Source organism: Molossus molossus, unplaced genomic scaffold (assembly GCF_014108415.1).
Source record: "Molossus molossus isolate mMolMol1 unplaced genomic scaffold, mMolMol1.p scaffold_m16_p_10, whole genome shotgun sequence".
Lineage (NCBI taxonomy): Eukaryota > Metazoa > Chordata > Mammalia > Chiroptera > Molossidae > Molossus > Molossus molossus.
In genome coordinates, this window is record NW_023425345.1 from 84247691 (window position 1) to 84264863 (window position 17173).

General features: G+C 38.5%; 1 protein-coding gene across 11 annotated transcripts in view; it reads left to right on the forward strand.

Moving 5' to 3' along the window:
* The window catches only part of TMTC3 (transmembrane O-mannosyltransferase targeting cadherins 3), a 58013-nt gene that overhangs the window by 2629 nt on the left and 38211 nt on the right, over window positions 1-17173 (forward strand). Inside the window, exons 1-5 of one of the 11 annotated variants that reach the window (XM_036251595.1) lie at window positions 319-362; window positions 8795-8965; window positions 11207-11303; window positions 11504-11625; window positions 13985-14200. In XM_036251595.1, the coding sequence (XP_036107488.1) occupies window positions 14012-14200 (189 nt within the window). In that variant the 5' untranslated portion in view covers window positions 319-362; window positions 8795-8965; window positions 11207-11303; window positions 11504-11625; window positions 13985-14011. Of the gene's footprint in view, window positions 1-318; window positions 363-1091; window positions 1179-2686; window positions 2738-4542; window positions 4556-7108; window positions 7206-8794; window positions 8966-11206; window positions 11304-11503; window positions 11626-13984; window positions 14201-17173 lie in introns of those variants that run through there. The other 10 variants (XM_036251592.1, XM_036251596.1, XM_036251594.1 and 7 more) reach the window with 10 other exon arrangements.

Genomic DNA, 17173 nt, shown 5'->3' on the forward strand with positions numbered 1-17173 from the left:
TCAAGGATCTTTCTGGCTGGAGGACCTGCTTGTGCTATACTGTCTCCTCAGGCATGCTGTAAACCAATATTCATAAAGTGCTTCTACTTCAATGTTGCGAATTATATTAAATATTTTATATCCTAATTGTATAATGTTGTCTACTCAAGAAGTTGAATTAAATATTGTTTTGTTCTGTTTTTCATAATAAGCCTATTATTTATTTATTTATTTTTATCCTTGCCCAAGGGCACTTTTCCATTTTTTGTTCAGATAGAGTGGGCAGGAAAGAGAGGGAAAGAGAAACATCGACGTGAAAGGTACACATTGAGTGGCTGCCACCTGCACGACCCAACCAGGGCCAGGGACAAACTGCAACTGAGGTACGTGCCCTTAGCGGAAACTGAACCCAGGTTTCTCTGGACCACAGGCCGATGCTCTAACCACTGAGCAAAACCTGCCAGGGCAATAAGCCTATTTTGTAATCCTCACTGGAGGTTGTGGTTTTTTTATTGATTTTTAGGGAGAGAGAAACATCGATCAGTTGCCTCTCATATGTGCCTAGACTGGGGATTGAACCTGAAACCCAGGTATATGCTCTGACTGAGAATCGAACCCACAACCCTTTGGTTTACAGGACGATGCTCCAACCAACCTGTACCACCCGGCCAGGGCAAATTAAATTCCTCTTGTTCAGTGTTTTTAATTCATAATTCAGCAGGGGAATATAGGGATGAAATCTAATGTTTCTTGAGCATATATTCTGCCATGTACTATGCTGGAAACTATATTTTCATAGTAAGGCTTATTTCTACTGCAGCACCTTATTTTTCTTCTTTTAAAATTTATTATAACTATTCCTACTTATTTATTTTTCTTTTGATTTTTAGAGAGAAAGAGGAATGGAGAAGAAGAGAGAGAGAGAAACATCAATGTGAGAGTGAAACATTGATCTGCTGCCTCCTGCACACCCCCTACCCAGTATTGAGCCCAAAACCCGGGCATGTGCGCTGACCAAGAATTGAACCCAACAACCTTTCCATGCATGGGATGATGCCCAACCAACTGAGCCATACCAGCCAGGGCTATATTTATTCCTTTAGTATTTATTTTGTCTGTACTGATTTTTCTACCCTCTACTTCCCTCACCCTGTTATTCTTATTTATATTACCAAAAACTCAAGGTATCTAGTCTAATGGTAAGTTTTATTCTCATTTTTCAGTAGTGAAAACAGGTTCAGAGAAGTGAAGTAACTTCCTAATAATTAAGGAAGCTAAGATTGTAACCCAGATCTCAATTACAGCCCTGACTAAATCCAAAATCTGTTTTTTTTATTTTCACCTGAGGACATTTTTCCATTTTTTGCTCAGATAGAATAAGAGGAGAGAGAGAAACAGAGAAACATCGACATGAAAGGGACACATTGAGTGGCTGCCACCCGCACGACCCAACCAGGGACAGGGACAAACTGCAACCGAGGTACGTGCCCTTAGCAGTAACCGAACCCAGGTCTCTCTGGACCTCCGGCCGACACTTTAACCACTGAGCCAAATCGGCCAGGGCCTAACTGCAAAATCTTGCTTAAATTTTATTACTTAACTCATTCTAAAAATATTTTTGAGCTTGAAATAAATTAGCTATCGTCTAGGTTCAAATGCACTGTAGTATGTTTGTAACTAACTCTGAATCTAAAAATGTAACTCAAGTTCTATTTCAGTCACTTTCTATAGTTTTGAGGAAAATTGCTGTAACTCACCATTATTTTTCATCATATTTTCTGCATTAGTCAGTTTTCACCAAGAAAAGGGATTTACGTGACAATTTTATAAATGGTTTTATTGCAGGAACACTTGCCTGGACCTGTCTTCTTTCTTCTCTGTGGTTTTATGAGCAGTTTTATCTGACCAAAATCACTTCACAAGAAAGACTTGCCTTTTATAATTGCTATCTCTGTTCTCTGTATCAATCAACCTATGTTCCTTAGATGTTACTTCCATTGTGTTTTGCTGCCTTATCAAGAAAATGAGTTCTAGCTTTTCCAGCTTCTAAAATAATGCAAGGCCATGAAAAATTTAGTATCCACTGTCTATAATAAATGTTTTGTTTTGCCTTGTTCTCATGGAGAGTAATTAGTGTACAGCAAGCAGGTACTTGTCTTCTCTCAACTTGAGGAGACCAGAAAGATTAGTAGGAGTCATTGTGAATGCAAACTTTGCAAACATAGGCCCAAGTTTTATGAACTATAAAATAGTAATACAATATAGTCAATTATTCTTACTGAAAAAGATGTAATCATGAAAGTATTGAACTGAGAAGACTTTTATTTTCAGGCTAAATTTTCTAGATTTATATAAAATTTTCTTATAGGATTATTTTTTCTGAGTATACTGTTGTATTATTAGAAAAAATGAACAATCAGTATACTTTTGATGAAGGAATTATATTGTTTTATATGTCTATAATGTAATTTCTGAGTGGTCTTCATTTGTAGTTGAAGTTTAACACATTATATATAGTGACATCCTGTTTTTGTAAGCAAACATAAACCAATCATCTCATCCACTCAGACCATATGCATCTGGGTGAATAAGCTTGTGTGTTCTAGAAAAAGAACTGAAAGTTCCCTGCCGTACTCTGTTCATGCTGCTTTTAACACAGTACTCCAGATTAGGTGGTTTATAAACAACAGGAATTTCTTTCTCACAGTTCTAGAGGCTGGTAAGCCCAAGATCAAAGCATCCTCAGATTCATTGTCTGGTGAGGACATACTTCCTGGTTCATAGAGGGAGTCTTTTCTCTGTATCCTCACATGGCAGAAGGGGCATGGGATCACTTTTTATAAGGACACTAATCCCACTTATGAGGGCTCTACCTTCATGATCTAATCATGTCCTAAAGGCCCCACCTCCACATGCCATCATATTGGACATTAATTAGGATTTAACTTGAATTGGGGGTGGGGGAGGCACCAACATCTAGTCTATAGCATTCCCAGGACTAACAGTGAACAGTGATATGTCACACTGTTACAGGAATGGCCTTCAGTGAATCATGCCTCCTGCTGTCTATGCCCGTAAATAATGCTCGGCCTCTTTCCTCTAACCTCTACCCTTAGAGGTAGCTCTTTAGGACAGAACCTAAAATGACTCCACAACTGAGCTTATGACTTGCATGAGAACTAGCTCTTTCTTCTTCCTTGGAGAATCTTCAAAAATCCTATTATTTTGATCCATTTATAACTTCTACATTGATTCTGGGTTTATATTGCTTGCTTGATAGTAAAAAAAAAAATGCAGTAAGCAGAAACTTGAAAAGAGCTTGTACACTGGGACTTGCCTTCCTGCGCTGTTCAGGCTAACCTACTGGAGGATATGACCACAAGTAGCAGAAACTAACTTTCTAAGCTGAAACCCCTACCCTTTTAGATATCCAGTCTAAGCAAGTAGGATAAACATACACATGAGTCACCTCAGTCACAGCCAGCTGAAGAAAAATGTATGTGTGTATATACACATACACACACACTTGTATGTGTGTATATATCAAATAAAGACAGTGGAGTTACAGTATTATGGGTCTCGTGAGTCTAAAATTCGTAGAGTATGCTGACAGGCTAGAAATTCTCCAGGTGGATTGATGGTACAGTTTTGAAGTAGAATTTTTTCTCAGGGTAGGTAACTTCAGTTTTGTACATAAGCTGATTTAGTTTATTAGATGAGGTCTGCTCACATTATGGAGTATAATCTTAAAGTCGTCTTTTTTTTTTTTTTTTTAATTGACTTTAGAGAAAGAGAAAAAGGGGGAGAAAGAGACATTGATTTGCTGTTCCACTTGTTTATGCATTCATTGGTTGATTCTTGTATGTGGCCTGATAGAGATCGAACCCACAACCTTGGCATATCAGGCAACACTCCAACCCACTGAGCAACCTGGCCCGGGCTACTTAAAGTCATCTGATTATAGGTGTTAACTACGTCTACAAAAGGCCTCATAGCGATTCCTAAATTAGTGTTAGAATACTAGTATTACTACTGTAGCCTAGCCAAGTTGATATATCCAACCATATCCAACATAATAGTTGTCATCGTGAATAATAAACATTTTTTAATGCCATCCACTTATTAAGATTAGCACCTCATTGGTATTTCTTTCTTTCTTTCTTTTTTAATTCTTACCCGAGGATATTTTTCTATTTATCTTCAGATAGAGTGTAAGGGAGAGAGAGAGAGAGAGAGAAACAGAAAAATTGATGTGAGAGAGACACATTGATTGGTTGCCTCCCATACAACCCTGACCAGGGCTGGAGAACCAACTGCAGCCGAGGTACATGCCCTTGACTGGAATCGAATCCATGACTCTTTGGTCCGTAGGCCGAGCTCTAACTGCTGAGCCAAACCAGCCAGAGCTCGTTGGTATTTCTTTTTTTTTTAATCCTTACCCAAGGATACCTTTTTCAATTTATCTTCAGATAGAGTGGGGGGGAGAGAGAGAGAGAAACATTGACGTGAGAGAGAGACATCGATTTGTTGCCTCCAGCATGACCCTGACTAGGGCCGGGGACAAACTGCAACTGAGGTACAAACCTTTGACCAGAACCGAATCCATGACTCTTTGGTCCATGGGTCAACATTCCAACCACGGAGCCAAACCAGCCAGGGCTCATTGGTATTTCTTAAACCCCTTATCCATACCAAGTTTATATAAAGGGCCAAGATAAGGGAATTTTAAAAGATTACCCAAGGTTGCTTACTAATGAGAGAAAGGGAGAGAGCTAGTTCTGGTGCATGTTTGTGAGCTCAGTTGTGGACTCCTGAGGTTCTGCCCAAAAACGCCACCTGTGGTAGACGTTGGAAGGTAGGGCTTGGGTTGCAAAGGGACCTCATCAAAGAAAAGCTGAATAACACCAGTTTCTAAGGAGGGAGTAGAGACCTTCCTTCTAATGAAGGAAGATGAAATAGAGATAAAGGGAACTTGAGGTGACAGTCCCAGTGATGTGGGTTTTTGTCCCCAAAGAACCCTCAAATACCTGATAGTCTTATTCTTGATTAATTAAGTGGTTAAGTAGACTCTTTTGCTTTTCTTTCTTTTCTTTCTCTGTTCTTTATTAACTTTGTATAGTTTTCAAAAACTATGTTTAACAAGAATGTGAAGTACTATCTCTAGGTTTAAAAAAAAAAAAGAATGAATAGTTAACCACATTCCCTAGTCCATGACAACAGGCTTCTCAGTTACAATAAGCCCAAGCCTGAGGTAGAGGACAATCCCCAAAGTTAAATGAAGTTTAGAATTTTGATTATTATGTTGGAATAGAGCATTTTAGTTACTGAATGAAACTGTTTTACAAATTAAAGTGACTACATAGCTTTTTATTACCTAACTGTATTTAGAAATCTTGGTATTTGTTCCTTTCTTAAAGTTACATTTTTATAACCTTGTGTTTTTCAAGCCTTTAAATTCAGCATAAAAATATTGTTTTTAAGTATCATGTCGCTTTTAAAAAATAACAAATAACTCCAAATGAAAGAACTAAATGCCCTTAATCAGCTATATTTAAAACTTGGTTAAATTGCCCTAATTTAAAATTGCATTTGTAACTCTAATATTTCATTTGTATTCAAGAATTTTAGATGCCAGACCTAACAAGCAAAAAAAACTTTTTTTTTGGTACATGCCCCTAGCAGGAACCGAACCCGGGATTCTTTGGTCCGCGGGCTGACGCTCCAAGCGCTGAGCCAAACTGGCCAGGGCAGCAATACATTTTTAATACTTAAACAACTTTTATAAACTTAGTATATTAAAATGAAAAAAAAAAAAGAGCAGAACAGACAAAAAAGAACAACAAAAGAAAAACAGTAAAGCCAGTAGATTAAATTTAGCACTGTAGCAGCTCAAATTCTATAAAAATTCCAATACTGTTTGTAAACTTGGCTAAATTCTTTTACTTTTATTTTTTAGAGAATTTATTTGAGTCAAACTGACAGTATAGGCAGGGGAGGAAACAAGATCTCAGATGTTCTTTAGAATAACCGTTTTGAAGATTTGTTTATGCATTTGAAATTGAGGAGAGAGGAGGGAATAGAAGGAGGATTACTTGGAGGTGGGAGAAAGCAAGGCAGGATTGGATTACATGATAGTTCAAAAGGTTTTGTGGTCTCTTGAGGTTTGTGTTTCAGAGGTGTGTTAACCTGGATGCACTGAAACAATGGATGGGGCTTGCCTACGGCACAATTAGACCTTTTACTAAAAAGTTACGTGCCTGGGGCTTCACTACCCCTCATGACCTACCCAGTTAGGAATATATGATCAGATCACCCTGTGAGATTACTTTCCATAGAACCCCACTTTTTTTCCATAGTTCCCCCTTTTGGTCATAAATCAATCCAAAGGATGCATTGATGACCAGCCTTTTGGTAGGATAGTGTGGTCTCACAGCAAAAGAAAGGCTCATTCCTAGGAAGTCTCAGTATCCACAATGTCTTATTGATTATTGGGGATGGGGCAGTACTGTAACCATGTGATCTGAGTTGTGGCTGAATTTTCCCAAAATAGGAAGGGCAGGTAAGTGGAAGGCAATTGGGTATTATGGCCTTTATTCCAGAAAAACAAAAACAAAACACTCTGGATTATTGCTATCCTATGAACTCTTATGATCTGAGTTTTGCCATCTGTGTCCTTTTTCTACTATTACATTTACATAAACCAGTGATTTTCAACTGGTGTGGCACAAGAATTTTTAAAACATGAAATACCTGACTATTTAGTCAGGGCACTGACTTCTTTTCCTGTAGGTTTAAAAAAAAAAAAATGGCAGCCAACACAATAGCCATTCATCTGGTGTGAATGAATTAAAATTTTAACTACTTTGTTTTGTCAGATAGGCCAAAATATAGTATAATTTTTGGTGTGCCGCAGAATTTCAGTAGTTCATGTTTGCCATGATACGAAAAAGATTGAAAATCGCTGACATAAGCTTAAAGAATATTAATAGTTATTAACAGATTACATGTTCAGTAGTAAACACTATATAGAAAAACAAAAAGAATAAGTATAACCCTTATTACATTTAGTATCATTAGCAGACAAATTAAGACAGTCAGAATGGATTCTGAGTTCAGCATCAATCCATAGGTACAAAGTCCTTGTCGATGTCTTGGAATAGCTGTCTCCTTATGATGTCAGTGGCTTCTCATTCTAGATGAGTCTTTGATGACTATTGTAGGCCAAGGTGAGTGTCAGAGACAGTCCATTCATGGTTAGGTGCCTTTTTTTGATGAGAAATGTGAATCCATGAATTAACCCCTTTAAGTTCAGCAGCACATGGATTAGTTAGTAACACCTGATAAGGTCCCTTCTAACGAGGTTGGAGAGAGTCTTTATCTGATATCTCTCCAAATAGACCAGTGATTTCCAACCAGTGTGCTGCAAGAATTTTTAAAACATACAGTACTTGACTATTTAATCAGGGGCTCTGTCCTCTTTTCCCTTAGATTGTCAAATAAAAAAATGGCAACAGTCAATACAACGATAGCCATCAGGTGTGAATAAATCAAAATTATACCAATTTTTTCTTTTAGATGGGCAAAAGATACATATTTTTTGCATGCAGCAGAATTTTAGCAATTAGTTTATGTGTGCTATGAGATGAAAAAGGTTAAAAATAGCTGCAAATCTGGTTGTAAGCCATGGTCTTTGAAGTCTTTGTGTCTTCCAGCAGCACACTAAGAAATGAATCAGTTACTATTTTATTCATTTCTTTTAGCTGGTTAAATAAGTCCTTGACAATAATGCACAATGCCTTCTCTGAATAAGATTGGTTCATATGCCCTTTCATCTAGATGCATAGAGCAACCAGTGACTATTTCATAAGGAGAAAGGCTATGTTTACAAACAGGGGTAGATCTCAGGTTGAGGAGCACTGTAAGGAGAGCTTTGGGTCAAGGGAGCCAAAGCTTCTAAAAATTTACCTAGTTGCGTTTTAATTGTACCATTTGAATGCTCCACTATTCCAGAGGACTGGGGGTGATAGGCACAATGAAAATGCTGTAGAATAGGCAAAGTGTTACAAATTGATTGCATTATTTGCCCAGTGAAAGCAGTCCCTCAGTCAATATGTAACTCAGAAGGAATTCCCCAACTGGGAATTAATTTTTCCAATAAAAATTTACCTACCATTAAGGCTGTTACTCTCTTGCAAGGGAGTACCTTAATCCAATGAGAGAACAAATCATAATTAACACATAGTTGTATCCTGGAGATGGTGGTATTTGGATAAAATTGAATTACCACAACTCAAATGGACCTCACGGGAGTGGGAAGTGTCCCTGGAATCCATGGAATGATTTTGTAGGGTTATATTTGGGACAGATAGAACATCTATATATTTTATGAGTTTCAGTGGAGAAGGTTTCCAGTAATATTGTTTACTCCATGAAATTATTTTTCCAGTGTGTTCATGCACATGTTGAAGCATAGGCAGTTGAACCCAATAGGTAAGATAGTTTTCCCATTGGGTCCAAGCCATATCTGTTTGTCTGGGTTAAGGCTCCCCCTTTTTGTTGCCATATCTTCTTTTTGTTCTCTGTAGCTGTCTGTTGAAACTGTAATAGTCTTCTGTTTAGCAGGAAACAGAACATTCTCAGATCTGGATAATTTGGCTGCTTAATGCTCCTTGTTAATCTACAGTCTCAGCTAAACGATTTCCTTTTGCTTCCATGGTGGTAGCCCTAGAATGTCCTGGAATTTTGATAATTGCCAATTGTCTTGGTTGCTGTATGATATCTAATAATCCTACAACCTGTTTTCCATTCTTTATAGACTGCCCTGAGGAAGTTAAGAAGCCCCATTGCTTCCAAAGCATTACAAAATCATGAGCTACACCAAAGGCATGGTGACTGTCAGAATAAATATTGCCTATTTGATCTTTGGCCAATTGACAAGCTCTGGTTAGAGCAATTAATTCAGCTTGCTGGGCAGGTCTTATTTCAGGTAATTAAGAACTTTCAGTTGCATCTGCCTTGGAAGTTACTACATATCCAGCTTAGTAATGTCCATTGTCTTTGAAATACAATCCATCTGTAAACCAAATTAAGTCAGCATTATTAATAAGACATTCCTGTAATTATTCCTAGGAATAAGAAGGTGGTCAGTAAGTAATATACAGTTGTGGATGTCTTCATCCTATTAAGAGGGTAGTAAAGTTGCTGGGTTAAAACTGTTACATTGAGCCCTGTCCGGTTTGGCTCAACGGTTAGAGCATCAGCCCGCAGACTGGAGAGTCCCGGGTTTGGTTCCTGCTAAGGGCACGTACCTTGGTTGCAGTTTGTCCCTGGCCCCAATTGGGGTCATGTAGGTGGCAACCACTCGATGTGTCTCTCTCACATAGATGTTTCTCTCTCTCTCTTCCTCCCTATCTCCCTCCTGCTCTATCTGAAGATAAATGCAAAAATGTCCTTGGGTGAGGATAAAAAAAAAACAAAAACAAAAAAAACTTTACATTAAGCTAAAGTAATATGAAGTGCAGAAAGCAGGAGTATGTCATAAGGAGCCAGTCAGCTGACTGAGTAATGCTGAGTATGGTAAGAGTTCAGCAAAGATTCAACAGAATGAGGATCATAACTGGTTGAAGGAGTGTCCATAACTATCTCTTCTGTTTGTTTTGCACAACAGGGCTGTAACAGAGATGGCCCTCATACAGGAGGGAGCACTGTCACTACTGAGTCTGATTGCTGGCTATACTGTCCTGTAGGTCTATGATGATCTCTGTGTTTCTGAGTCAGAATTCCTAAAGCATTTATTTTTATGTATGAAAAGAAGTTTGTAATTAGGGTCTCCCAAAGTGGGAGTTTTAGAAAGCTTTTCCTTTAGAGCTTCTACAGCTTTGGGCTTCCATTGGATTGGATCAGGTCAATCTGATATTAATGTGTGTGTTAACTGATTATTTTAGAGAGAGGGAGGGAGAGAGAGAGGGAATCATCAATCGACTGCCTCCTACACGCCCCCTACTGGGGATTGAGCCCACACCCCAGGCATGTGCCCTGACCAGGAATCGAACTGGGACCTCTCAGTCCATGGAATGAAGCTCACTCAGTCCACTGAGCCACACTGTCTAGGAGGTCACTCTGATTTTAATAAGCATCTAGAAGTTGAGCCATTAATGAAAAACGTGGATACAAAAGTATCCAGTCAACCCTATAAAAACCATTAAGCTGCTTTTTAGGTCTTGGAAGGGGAAAGGATAAGATTCTTTTGAGTCATTGGGGGTTAATTAGTAACCTATCTTTAGATAAAAGATGGCAAAGGTGTTTTATTTGGGGCAACATAACTGAATTTTGTCCTTGGACACCTTCTGCCCTTTTATAGCTGTCTATAAAAGTGTCATGGGTTTCAAGAAAATCTCTCTTTATTGGGTGAATTGGGTCAGATTTGACTAGCAAAAATGTGTTTCCCTGTCACATTCCCTAGTTGAAAGGGAATAGATTCCTATTTAAAAATGAATATTGGGTCCCTGGCCAGGTAGTTCAGTTGGTTAGAGCATCCTCCTTACACCCCAAGGTTGCAGGTTCAATCCCTGGTCAGGGCACATACAAGAAGCAACCAGTGAATGAATAAATAAGTGAAACAACAAATCAGTGTTTCTCACTCTCCCTTCCTCTTTTTCTAAAATCAATTTTTTTAAAAAAATACCTTAAAAAAATAAATAAAATAAAAATGAACATTGGTTGATTGGATATCCCTACCTTTGCACAGAACTTTTACTCTGAGGGAGAGGGCAACTTAATTGGGTGAGGTTAAGAACAGATAAAGTAGCCCCAGTATCTACAAGGTCCTTAGTAGTTTCCCCCTTTATGGTAATTTCTATTTCTCCTAAAGCATTGGTAAGAAGAAGTGCCTTCTCACAGTCCTCAGAGCATCCCTATACTTGCTCCTCCTGTCTTCTTTCTTTTTCTAAATTCACTTCAGTTTCCTACAGTCCTTCTTCAGGTGGCCAGGCCTTTTACAGTGAAAGCAGACTCTCCTTTCACCCAATTAAAAGGCTTCTGAGGAGGTCTCACCTGATTGCCTAGTTGCTGGAGTTGTAAATTCATCATTTTAGTGGCTTTGTTCTTTTCTTCCTTTTGGATAATTTTAAATAACTGATCATCCAGAGTTACTAATTTAGCATTTGTGGTCAGCCATTTAATTCATATTATTTAACCAGAGTTACAAGCTTCTCATCTAATCTTCCAGAAATGCTGCAGTGAGCATTGGATCATTTTGATGATACTTAAGCTGTCGAGACAATCCTGAATAGTGTTTGAAAGTTTTTTCAAAACGTTTTTAAAAAGTAAGTTCAGTTTCATCAGGTTTTCGTCTGCATTGCTGGATTTTTATCCAGTCTTTCTGGGGAAAAATCTCAGGGATGGCTTGGTGACCAATTTCCATTTAGGAATTTATTATCAATAACTCTATGATATTACTTTCCAAAGAACCCCTTTTTCATCTACACAATTGTCTTTCTCTCTTTTTTTAAATTAATACCTTTAGAGTCATTTTACCATATTTGGTAAGGAGCTGAGGCAAATAAAATACCTGTTGTTCAGTCTCTCCAGTCTTTAAACAAGCACCATCAACTTTGTTGTGGATAATAAGTGTAAGTGAGTAAATAAGTAAGTAGAAGTCTATGGTAGATCACTTTTGGACTCGAGGGAGCCCTCACTGAGCTCTCCCTGTTGGGAGCTTGCCTGCGCCTTGCCCTCCCTCCCCCAGGTGCCTCTCTTGGCCCTTCCCTTCCCTGGGCTCCAAGGGCCCTCTTCCACCTCTGACTCGTTTCCTGAGCCCAGATGGCCCAGCTGGCTCACTGCTACTACCCTACCTTTGTAACTTTCTAAATAAGTTTGCTCTTATTTAAAAAAAAAAACTCTTTTTTTTTTTTAGTTGAAAACTATATATTTTCAAAAGATACAGCTAATATCCTTTCCTGATTTATTGCATTGGAGTGGATTTGCATTTCTTTTAAAAGTCTAATATATTCTAAGGTTTATCTGTCTGATTCTAAAGATACTTTAATATTTTTCTATAGGCACTTGTATATCTATATATAAATTGTAAATGTAAGAAACACCCAGCCCTGTAGAGAATTTTTATGAATTTATTTGAGCCAAACTGATGACATTGCTGGGAAACAAAATTTCAGATGCTTCAGAGAATGACAGTTTTGTAGTTTAATTTATACATTTGTAATAAAGGAGGGAATGTCAGGAAGATGTACATGAAAGTGAAAGAAAGCAAGGTACTGCCCAGCCAGTGTGGCTCACTGGTTGCGTGTAGACCTATGCACTAAGAAGTCACCAGTTCTATTCCTGGTCAGGGCACATGCCCAGATTATGGGCCCGATCCCCCGTGGGGGTCATGCAGGAGGCGGCCAAGTGATGTTCTCTCTCATCTATGTTTCTCTCTCTTTCTCCCTCTCCCTTCCTCTTTCTCTAAAATCAATAAAGAAAAAATATTTTAAAAGAAAGAAAGAAAGCGAGGTACAGGGTAGTAAACAATATTATGTGCTCCCGTAAAGGTGGTTATGGCTCTCAGGGATCTGACAAAGACACATTTCAAAAGTTTGTTAACCTAGATGCACAGAAGCAATAGACAGGGGTTGCTTAAAATGAAGATAAACCTTTTTTGTTGTTAATCCTTACCTGAGGATATTTTTCCATTGATTTTTATTTAGATAGAATGGAAGGGAGGGAGGGAGAGAGAGAGAGAGAGGGATAGAGAGAGAGAGAGAGAAACATTGAAGGATATGAGAAACATTGATTAGTTGACTCCAACCAGGGTTGGGGATCGAACCTGCAACCCAGGTCATTATTCTGCCCTCCACAAGTGATAACACCAAAATGTTATAATGACACTACTCTGCCCAGAAAAGTATATCAACAACTTCTGTTTTTGGGGTTGTGTTTTTCCTTTATTGATGTTAGAAAGAGATAGAAACACCAATGAGAAAGAACATCGATTGGCTGCCCACTGGGAATCAGGCCCACAACCTGGGCCTGTGCGCTGACAGGGATTCAAACTAGCGACCTCTTTCTTGGTGCATGGGTTGATGCTCTACCACTGAGCCACACTGGCTGGGCATCATCAGCTTGTTTTTAAGAATACCTTTCAACCTTATTTTTATTGTAGGGTGGATTCTTGAGTGCCTTCTCTAGTTCTTGTAGTTCTTTCTACTCTAAACCATTCTCTCAATGAATCCTTTCTAAGCAATGACTTAATTATATGTTGTCAGGTATAAAGCCCATTCTCTAGATTAAAAGTGTTGTAATGGAAAAAAGGAAAACCATGGTTTAGATCTAGGTTATAAACTCATATGCCTCAAAGGCCAAGTAGATAGCATAAATCAGTCAAATGAATTCTGGTGAAAGATAATGAATGGGGTTGTTGTTAACTGGCTAGAATACCTTTTCATCAAACTAAACAGGGCTGCAGGCTACAAGTTTGGACTACTGATTTAAGTAATAGTTGATCCTTAGATTCATAAAATAATAAAACATAAGCTTACTTTACATTTCAGAAAAATCCATGATCATCAGTTGTCTTTTCAAGTGTTTTTTTTTTTCTCAAAAATATTTATTTAGTTACTTGTGGAGCACATCTTACTAGTTTTTTAAAGTTATCTTGTATATATATCCATTTCTCAGGTAACCAGACGGTGACAGTTGATAAGGAGTTCACTGTCCAGTTAGCTGGAAAGATAGCTCTAAAGATTAAGTAGTGTAATAAAGGACTGTAACCGAGGTTTGAAAACACATGTAGGAGCAATTAATTCTGTATGATGTTAGGAATGTGGAAAGGTAATCAGCTAATGCTTGTTAGAGGTGGATGATATTTGAGCTGAGCTTTGGAGAATTAATTCTCTGGGATAATTAACATTCAGTCTTTACTTACTCTCCATCTGTTAAAATTGTACTTATTTGAAAAAAAGAAAAACATGTTGCTTATTTCATTTTATCTTAATGATTTCCCCCCTAGATTTTGTGTACCAGTGCTGTGGAAAAGATGGCTGATATTAGCTTCAAGGAAATCACCTTAATAGTAGGTGTGGTTACTGCCTGCTATTGGAACAGCCTCTTTTGTGGTTTTGTTTTTGATGATGTTTCAGCAATACTGGATAATAAAGACCTTCATCCATCCACACCTTTAAAAACTTTATTTCAGAATGATTTCTGGGGAACCCCTATGTCTGAGGTAAGAATTACTTATATATTATTTATAAGAATCTTAGATTAAAAGATATTCTGATGGTTTATTACTTCTATTTCTTTCTTATCAACATTGGCAATTACGGATTTTTCCCCAAAAAATTTTATGAGACATACTAGCATGTTTGTATAAAAATTGGTTAGGAAGTTGAAGATGTGATTATCTTTTTTTATTAAATTCTCACCCAAGGATATTTTTCCATTTATCTTCAGACAGAGTGGTAGGGAGAGAGAGAGAGAAACATCAAAGTAAGAGAGGCACATCAACTGGTTGCCTCCTGCACAACCCCAACTAGGGCCAGGGACCAAACCGCAACCAAGGTACGTGCCCTTGATGGAAATCGAACCCACAACTCTTTGGCCCATGGGCTGATGCTCTAACCGTTGAGAAACCCGGTAGGGTGTGATTCTATGGTTCTTGTTTTTTTCCTTGGTTGTGTACCTTGGTTTAATCTTTTAAAAAATAATATATGCAGCCCAGCCCGTGTAGCTCAGTGGTTGAGTGTCCACCCACACACCAAGAGGTCACCGGTTCAATTCCTGGTCAGGGCACATGCCCAGGTTATGGGACAAATCCCCAGTGAGGGGCATATAGGAGGCGGCCAAGTGATGTTCTCTCTCATCAATGTTTCTATCTCTCTTTCCCTCTCCCTTCCTCTCTAAAATCAATAAAGAAAAAAAATAATAATATATGCCTGTGAAAAGCAAGTTTGTTAGCAAAACAGTAGGTTTAAAACAAGTCTGTTTCTTGCTCACTGATTTTCTCTTGTGAGGGAAGCAAAAGAGATGACTACTTGTGATATATGTAACTATTTAAAAATACATGTAACTTTAACATAAATGAGACCTTAAGGGTAAAAATAGTAAGTACATATATTGCCAATTTTTATGCAGAGAAAAAGTGATTTATTAAAAACTTTAAATATGTCATCTCTCTTATCTAATAGTTATTTTGATTTTATATTGAGAACCCAGAAGTTTAGTTCATTTTTATGAGGGTATTTTAACTTTGCCAGAAATTTTATTTTGAAGGTCAGTGTTAAATTGAGATCAAATCCATGTCAGTTTGGGATCATTTAGATTGGATTCTGATTTTAGTCCTATTAAAAATAGTTGTGTGGCCCTGGCCGGTTTGGCTCAGCAGTTAGAGCGTCGGCCTGCGGTCCGGAGAGACCCGGGTTCGGTTCCCGCTAAGGGCATGTACCTCGGTTGCAGTTTGTCCCCGGCCCTGGTTGGTCGTGAGGGTGGCAGCCACTCGATGTGTCCCTTTCATGTCGATGTTTCTCTCTCTCTGTCTCCCTCTCTCCCCCTCCCACTCTATCTGTACAAAAATTGGAAAAATGTCCTCGGGTGAGGATAAAAAAAAAAAAAATAGTTGTGTGAAATAGGTGGGAATGCAGCTTTTAGATGGCAGGTCACTTTCCTAATCTATAAAACAATAATACCTTGAAGATAATTAAATGAATTCATATATCTATAGTACCTGGCACATAGTTGTTGAAACGTAATATGTAACATTCCATTATATTTGTCTGTCATCATGCATGGCCTATTTCTGCAGTCTCCAAATTTGGAAGCTACACAAGCATGGGGATGGAATCTTTCATTTCCCTAGTTATGAGCACATAAGTATTTTCTCTTATTAAGTAAGCAGACTCTAGCCCCGACTGCATGGCTCAGTTGGTTGGAGCATTGTCCTGTACACCAAAAAGATTGTGGGTTCGATTCCCCATCAAGGCACATACCTAGGTTGCAGGTTCGATCCCTGGTTGGTGCATGGACTGGAGGCAACTGATCTCTCAATCTCTCTCTCTCTCTCTGTCTCTCTCTCTCTCCCTCCTCCCCTCCCCCTTCCTGTTTCTAAAACTTCGGGTGAGGATTAAAAATAAATAGCCCTGGTTCCCTGGCCAGTTTAGCTCAGCAGTTAGGACATCGACCCGCGGACCAGAGAGTCCCAGGTTTGGTTCCTGCTAGGGGCACATACCTCAGTTGCAGTTTGTCCCTGGCCCCATGGGGTTGTGTGGGTGACAGCCAGTCGATGTGTCTCTCTCACATCAATGTTTCTCTCTCTCTTCCTCTCTCCTTCCTGTTCTATCTGAAGATAAATGCAAAAATGTCCTCGGGTGAAGATAAAATAAATAAATAAATAAATAATAAATAAATAAATAAATAGCCCTGGCCAGTTTTGCTCAGCAGTTAGAGCATCGGTGCAAGGACATAATGAGTCACGGGTTCAATTCCAGTCAAGGGCACGTACCTCAGTTGCCGTTTGTCCCTAACCCGGTTTGTCCTCATTCCTGGTTGGGTCGTGCAGGAGGCAACCAGTTGATGTGGCTCTATCACATCAATATTTCTCTCTCTCTGTCCCTCCCTCCCTTCTTCCCACTCTATCTGATGATAAATAAAAAGTATCCTCGGGTGAGGAAAAAAAATTAATAATAATAATCAATCAATAAATAAGCAGACTATTTTCTTGCAGCCTTCCTGTTCTCACCCTTTTCTAGCCTTTAAAAAAAAATATTTTTATGGTTCAGACTGACGAACCTCAGAGTTTGGGGGTTGGGGGGCATGGATGAGATGAACCAAAGAATTTACATGCACATATGCATAACCAATGGACATAGACAACAGTGCTAAGGGGGTGGGGGGTTGGGATGGAGAGGAAGGGGTATGGGGGGAGGAGAAACATCTGTAACAAAAATAAATTAATAAAAATTGGAGAAAAATAAATATTTTGATTACAAGGGAAAATTTGTCCTATTATAACATACATTATTTTCTAGATAGTTTATGTCCCCTTGACCTCTTCCTTTATCCCCAGAGATCCATAGAAATATGTGTCCATTTCCCCCATCTTAAGTCAGTATAATTTGTGATTGAAACATGACATTGAGATTGTTGACCTGAAAGGTTAGCTGACCAGATTAAAGGGCTCATGAAATGTATCATACCATGGTAT